At 44.3% G+C, this 7747-nt stretch overlaps 1 protein-coding gene across 1 annotated transcript; it reads right to left on the bottom strand.

Annotated features, from left to right (window-relative positions):
- Positions 1-4260: 4260 nt before the first annotated feature.
- On the bottom strand, positions 4261-7684 carry LOC123405492 (electron transfer flavoprotein subunit alpha, mitochondrial-like). The gene is made up of 6 exons (XM_045099160.1): positions 7655-7684; positions 7473-7553; positions 7051-7085; positions 5090-5249; positions 4709-4920; positions 4261-4543 (listed from the first exon to the last, which is right to left on the bottom strand). The coding sequence occupies exons 1-6, from the start codon at positions 7682-7684 to the stop codon at positions 4261-4263; spliced, it is 801 nt and encodes a 266-aa protein (XP_044955095.1).
- Positions 7685-7747: the final 63 nt, after the last annotated feature.

Genomic DNA, 7747 nt, shown 5'->3' with positions numbered 1-7747 from the left:
TATGCTTAATGATATTACTCTTAATGTATCCTCTTTGCATTTGTGCAACACAAGCCGCATCATCCTCGTAGATAATGGTGGGTGATCCTATCGAACAAATTCCACATTCAAATAATGAAATTATTTCAGAATGACTTGTAGATGTTGCCACTAGAGTCTATTTTGAAGACTTCCATGATATAGCAATACCACCATGTAGGAACACAAAGCCGGTCTGTGATCTGGCATTATGGGGATTAGACAAATAGATGGCATGTGCATATCCAGTCATATCAGATTCCAGACTTCTCTGGAACTGGAAAAATAGACCAAGATCCTTTGTGCCTCAGAGATATCGAAAGCTATTCTTCACTCGAGAAAAATGAAGTTTGATGGGAGCCGCGTTGTGTCTAGCAAGTAGATTCACTTCAAATGCAATACCAGGTCTTTTGCAATTCGCAAGATACATAAGCGCTCCAACGGCACTGGGGTATGGAACTTCAGGTCCCAACACCACTACTCCATTATCCCTTGGCCTGAACAGATATTTCTCTATGTCTAGAGATTGAACCACCATATGAGTTTTAGATGGATAGGATTTGTCCGTATTGAATTTCTCCAATATTTTCTGGATATAGATATCTTGGTGTACCATGATTCCCGAGAGAAGGTGCTCAAGTTGGATACCTAGGCAAAATTTGGTTTTATCCAAACAGTTCATCTCAAATTCCATCTTTAGGTGATTGGGTGCTTCATCAATATCTCGTGTGTTGCCAATGATGTTGAGATCATCAATGTACACGGAAATGATGCAAAGTCATGTAGAGGACTACTTGATGAAGACACATGGACAATCATCACTATTGGAGTAAACTTTCTGAAGAAGGAACTCACTGAGTTGGTTGTACCATATCCGCCCCGACTTCCTTAAGCCATAGAATTACTTATTCAGCTTTACAAAATACATGTTGCGATTTGCACTTTTATTCGAGACAGAGGTTCCGCGAGGAACCTTCATATATATGTCTGAATATAGTGACCCATAAAGATATGTGGTCACGACGTCCATCAACTACATGGATAGACGATTTTGCACTGCCAAAGATATAAGATATTAGAAAGTGGTTCCACTCATTATTGGAGAGTATGTTTCATTGAAATCAATATCTGGTTTTTGCGTGAAACCTTGTGCTACGAGCCTTGCTTTATATCTCACCACGTCATTGTTCTCATTCCATTTTCGAAGAAAACCCCATTTTAATCACATAGGGAAAACATTTGGAGGTGTAGGTATTTCTTAAGTGAATACCTTTCTTTTGTTAAGCGAGGCAATTTCTGCTTGTATTGCATCCTTCCATTTAGGCCAGTAGGAGCGCCTTTGGCACTCAACGATAGACCTTATACCATGATCTATGAGAAGGGTATCTACAACCTTTTCATCACAATATATGTCGAAAATCATAGTCTTATGGTCAAATGATTCTCGAGAATCAACATAGTTGATGGAAATTTCCTATATCCCTAGAGACTCTTTGTGAATTCCCAATACGATTGAATCTGGGTGTTCCAATGTTCCAGCCAGTTTGTGCACACTCGAGCTGGGTTGTGGAGGTTGCCCTTCCACTCGGTGTATACTACCCGTGATGTGTTTGTCAACGTTGAGTTGACCTGCAATTACTGACTTCGAGGTTTTTCTCCTCGATTTCGTTTGCTGCTTGCTAGAAGCTTGCTCCAGGTGACATGTCGTACTACTCCCCTATTTTTAGGAACATGGAGTTGAGTGGTTTTTATTGGTACCTCCACTCTTTCTGGCGCATTAATTGTGTAGAAATATAGGGCCCAAAATGACCATCTCGTCGACTAGATGAACTAGGACATGCGTCATGATATTGAACAAGGATGGTGGGAACACCAGCTCGAAACTAACAAGACATTCCACCAAATCACTCCTTAACCTTGGCAGGATTGCTGGATCAATCACCTTCTGAGAGATTGCATTGAGGAATGCACATAGCTTCACAATGGCTAATCGAACATTTTCCGGTAGAAGCCCCCTCAATGCAACCGGAAGCAGTTGGGTCAGAATCACGTGGCAGTCATGAGACTTTAGGTTCTGGAACTTTTTCTCTACCATATTTATTATTCCCTTTATATTCGACGAGAAGCCAAACCTGACCTTCATACTGAGCAGGCATTCAAAGAAGATTTCCTTCTCTTCTTTCGTAAGAGCGTAGCTGGCAGGACCTTCATACTCATCTGGATGCATGCCGTCTTTTTCATGCACACGTTGATGTTCCTCCCGTGCCTCCGATGTATCTTTTGTATTCCCATACACTCCCAAGATGCCTAGCAGGTTCATGCAAAGATTGCTCGTCACGTGCATCACGTCGATTGCAGAGCGGACCTCTAGGTCTTTCCAATAGGGTAGGTCCCAAAATATAGATTTCTCCTTCCACATGGGTGCGTGTCCCGCATCGTCTTTCGGAATAGATAGTCCGCCAGGACCATTTCCAAAGATTACTTGTAAATCATTGACCATATCAAGTATGTGATCACCAGTACGGAGGGCGGGCTTCTTTCGTGATCTGCCTCACCTTTGAAATGCTTTCCTTTCTTTCGACATTGATGGTTGGTCGGAAGAAATCGACGATGCCCCATGTACACATTCTTCCTGCATTTGTCCAAATATATATTGTCGGTGTCATCTAAAAATTGTGTGCATGCGTTGTATCCCGTGTTTCTTTGTCCTGAAAGGTTACTGAGAGCACACAAATCGTTGATGGTTACAAACAACAACGCATGTAGGTAAAATTCCTCCTGTTCGTTCTCATCCCACACACGTACACCATTTCCATTCCATAGCTGTAAAAGTTCATCAACTAATGACCTTAGGTACACATCAATGTCATTGCCGGGTTGCCTAGGGCCTTGGATGAGCACTGGCATCATAATGAAATTCCGGTTCATGCACAACCAAGGAGGAAGGTTATACATACATAGAGTCACATGCCATGTGATATGCTTGCTGCTCTTCTCTCCAAAAGGATTAACGCCATCTACACTTAAACCAAACCATACGTTCCTTGGGCCACGTGTAAAGTCTCTCCACTTCCTCTAGATCTTTCTCCGCTACGACCCGTCAGCGTGTGCTCTCAACTTCCCGTGTTTCTTACGGTCTTTTATGTGCCATTGCATCAACTCGGCATGCTTTTTGTTTCTGAACAAACGTTTCAACCATGGTATTATAGGACCATACCACATCACCTTGGCAGGAACCATCTTCCCGGTGCGCTGGCCCTCAACATCACCAGGGTCATCTCTTCTGATCATATCACTACTAGGAAAAGGCCTGCTAGTGGCGCACCTGTTTTGGCTACTAATGGCGCACTATAGGTGCGCCACTAGCATCACGCCATTAGAATTTTTTACTAATGGCGCACCACAGGTGCGCCATTAGTATCCGATATACTAATGGCGCACCAGGCAGTGCGCCATTAGTATGCCTCCAAGGTGCGCCATTAGTATGCCTCTCAGGTGCGCCATTAGTATGCCTCCCATGTGCGCCATTAGTATGCCTCCCAGGTGCGCCATTAGTATGCCTCCCATGTGTGCCATTAGTATAGCTCACGGTGATGACCAGACATCACAGAGTTAACATATTTATTGGGTGCCAATTCCTTCTACTTTTCTTTTCCTCTCCAACAATTAAAATAATACGAGTTACAGAGTTACCAATCCATATAAACACCTCATGGTGCCAAACATCATAGGGCTTTATAGGTTTGTTACAGGCTACCACTGTTCAAAACTTCAGTATTGTGGAGAAGCACACATGCTACAAATAAGCTGAAAGAGCTGGTACACAAAATTGCTAAAATTGTGGTGAACTCAAAAAATTTCAAGAACCAGCCTCTGCGACGTAGTATAGAACCTCAAGATCTGGTCGTCACCGTGGAACTGTAAACGAATCAACGGATCCTAGCTTAGCACACCATCTGCCAAAAAATGGGGCCTTTCTAAGAAGCTCAAGCATCTGCTGGTACTCACAAGCCATATCCTGCAACAGAGATGAGACATCTTAAACCTTCACTTATTGTATTCACAATCATTGCTCACAAAGAATCAGAGATCATTTAATGTAATCTAGCTCTGTGGCTTCAACTCATTATCCATCTGAGTAATTAAAAACCGTACAGTATAGGATGAAATACCATAGCAAGTCCATGGAAATGGAAACCTAGTACTAACACTCAATCAGACCTTGAACTTCTATTGCAGAAGTCAGAATATTGTCTTAACAGATCCATGGTCTAAGAAAGGTAATGCAACATTAACAACAAAAACTCTGCAAGGCATACAAGAGTGTTGATAATAGAAGAATATGGTAAGGGAACCACACAAACCTTCACTGAGGAAAGAGAGATCAACCTGGGTTATGGGCGCAACTTTAGTTTCTGACATAGACTCAGTAGCTGGAGAAAATGATGTTGATCTAATACTCATCATACACGGAGACTCCCCGGTATATCGTACAGTGTAGAGTGCATTTCCAGCATAAATTGGCCTGAAGAAAAGAGTGTCTTATCTTAATCATCAAAATTTTAATTGCTGATGGGTTATAGCATCGAGTTGTCTATGTTAAACACCAAAGAGATGGCGATTACCCTATGAATACCCCGAATTCTCCATGAATCACCGATAACAATGCAAAAACATTGGACTGCCGTACATCACAAAGACCCGTGGTTCAGATATGGCAGTGACGTCCGTGACAGGGGAGACATCTAGAAGAGCCGCTGCACGTGGAAGCAAATTCTTCCCGAAAGACGTCGACGAGGCTATCACATGAGAGTATCCACCTTTCGGCTGCACGGAGCGGAGCAGCTCGGCCCAAGGCTCAGCTAAAGGATGCGCAACCATGTCTGAATCCGCAACAAGAACCTGCCACACAAGAGAGACAACTGATGAAGAAATGAACATGTGCTTCCATTCTCGCCAAGTTCACTTTCACCCTTGCTGAACTGAAATGCAGAGCATGGCAAAAAAGAGAAGATGCAACTAATAGTATTATGTAGTAGAACGGGAGGTAGCCTGCAGCAAGTAATAATACCTCATTGACCAATGGGTGGCTAGACGCAGCATGCTGGGCAGCCTTGTGCAGCGTTGGTCCGGATCCACCGAGAAGAAGAGACACCTCGTTCTCTTTGGCGATGGCCTCAGCAGCCGCCAACGCACTCAGGGAAGATGGCTTGACGTGTTGGAAATATGCCCTAGAGGCAATAATAAATTAGTTATTATTATATTTCTTAGCTCATGATAATCGTTTATTCTCCATGCTATAATTGCATTGGTTGGAAACACAATACTTGCGTGGATGCATAGACAAAACACTGTCCCTAGTAAGCCTCTAGTTGACTAGCTCGTTGATCAAAGATGGTCAAGGTTTCCTGGCCATAGGCAAGTATTGTCACTTGATAACGGGATCACATCATTAGGAGAATCATGTGATGGACTAGACCCAAACTAATAGACGTAGCATGTTGATCGTGTCATTTTCTTGCTACTATTTTCTACGTGTCAAGTATTTGTTCCTATGACCATGAGATCATATAACTCATGGACACCGGAGGAATGCTTTGTGTGTATCAAACGTCGCAACGTAACTGGGTGACTATAAAGATGCTCTACAGGTATCTCCGAAGGTGTTCGTTGAGTTAGTATGGATCGAGACTGGGATTTGTCACTCCGTGTGACGGAGAGGTATCTCGGGGCCCACTCGGTAATACAACATCACACAAGCCTTGCAAGCAATGTGACTTAGTGTAAGTTACGGGATCTTGTATTGTGGAACGAGTAAAGAGACTTGCCGGTAAACGAGATTGAAATATGTATACGGATACTGACGATCGAATCTCGAGCAAGTAACATACCGAAGGACAAAGGGAATGACATACGGGATTATATGAATCCTTAGCACTAAGGTTCAAACGATAAGATCTTCGTAGAATATGTAGGATCCAATATGGGCATCCAGGTCCCGCTATTGGATATTGACCGAGGAGTCTCTCGGGTCATGTCTACATAGTTCTCGAACCCGCAGGGTCTGCACACTTAAGGTTCGACGTTGTTTTATGCGTATTTGAGTTATATGGTTGGTTACCGAATGTTGTTCGGAGTCCCGGATGAGATCACGGACGTCACGAGGGTTTCCGGAATGGTCCGGAAACGAAGATTGATATATAGGATGACCTCATTTGATTACCGGAAGGTTTTCGGAGTTACCGGGAATGACGAATGGGTTCCGGGAGTTCACCGGGGGGGGGGGGGGGCAACCCACCCCGGGGAAGCCCATAGGCATTTGAGGGTGGCACACCAGCCCTTAGTGGGCTGGTGGGACAGCCCAAAAGAGCCCTATGCGCATTGGAAGAAAAATCAAAGAGAAAAAAAAGAGGAGGTGGGAAAGGGAAGAAGGACTCCACCTTCCAAACCAAGTAGGACTCGGTTTGGAGGGGGGGAGACCTTCCCCCTTTGGTTCAGCCGACCCCTTGGGAGTCCTTGGACCCCAAGGCAAGGCTCCCCCTTCCTCCTCCTATATATAGTGGGGTTTTAGGGCTGATTTGAGACGACTTTTCCATGGCAGCCCGACCACATACCTCCACGGTTTTACCTCTAGATCGCGTTTCTGCGGAGCTCGGGCGGAGCCCTGCTGAGACGAGACCATCACCAACCTCCGGAGCGCCGTCACGCTGCCGGAGAAATCTTCTACCTCTCCGTCTCTCTTGCTGGATCAAGAAGGCCAAGATCATCGTCGAGCTGTACGTGTGCTGAACGCGGAGGTGCCGTCCGTTCGGTACTAGATCGTGGGACTGATCGCGGGACGGTTCGCGGGGCGGATCAAGGGACGTGAGGACGTTCCACTACATCAACCGCGTTCACTAACGCTTGTGCTGTACGGTCTACAAGGGTACGTAGATCACACATCCCCTCTCGTAGATGGACATCACCATGATATGTCTTTGTGCGCGTAGGAAGTTTTTTGTTTCCCATGCGACGTTCCCCAACATGACGAGCCCGCCTTCGTGCTCCGCTATGATCACTGTGCTCACCTAGCAAGCAAGACAGCAGTAGGGTCAAGGAGACCCAGGGGCAAACTAGCCTTTTTAGGTAATGATGGTGAGGCAAGACTGATGTTCAGTAATAATTCAGGAACACATGGAAGCCTGTAAAGAAAATTTCTTGATTGCTTCATCCAAGGATATATGGTAAGTCACAATTTACAAAGATCACCAACTGTGAACTGTCTGCATTCACAATTCCACATAGTACATAGTACATACAACATTTTTTCTCTCTAACGAACGTGGAATATAATACACGAACTCTTTCTTTTATCAGATATAGCACCAATGATGGCTTGGATTTGAGTATAAAACGTGGAATATGCTAGTGGAAAAAGTTCATGAAACACTGGTCCGATCAACAGAACAAAGTACCTTTCCCTTGAATGATTTTGCTGTTTCCTTCAAGATGGGCAGGAATTTCGAGGACTCCTTTGCAAGAGCGAATAGCAAAATCTGATTTTGAAATTAGGATATAGCACATCAGCAAAGGAGTAATAATACATGGGCCGAGAACATTATGAAAATAAAACCCCATGGCATACAGCATGACATACTTGCTTCTTGATCAGATTATCAAAAATCATAGAGGCGGTTTCCTGTGTGAGGGTGGTGATCAATGAGATTTTGTTCGCCGAAACAAACTCAGC

This window comes from Hordeum vulgare, chromosome 6H (assembly GCF_904849725.1).
Source record: "Hordeum vulgare subsp. vulgare chromosome 6H, MorexV3_pseudomolecules_assembly, whole genome shotgun sequence".
Classification (NCBI taxonomy): Eukaryota; Viridiplantae; Streptophyta; class Magnoliopsida; order Poales; family Poaceae; genus Hordeum; species Hordeum vulgare.
The sequence above is the reverse complement of the archived record's forward strand: the minus strand, read 5'-3'. Positions and strand labels throughout refer to the sequence as shown.

Coding starts and splice junctions, on each gene's coding strand:
- LOC123405492 (XM_045099160.1), bottom strand. CDS start 7,684: ATGATTTTTGATAATCTGATCAAGAAGCAA. Junction 5,250..7,050: donor ATAGCGGAGCACGAAGGCGG/GCTCGTCATGTT, acceptor TATTGCCTCTAG/GGCATATTTCCAACACGTCA. Junction 4,544..4,708: donor GAACCACGGGTCTTTGTGAT/GTACGGCAGTCC, acceptor TCTTTTCTTCAG/GCCAATTTATGCTGGAAATG.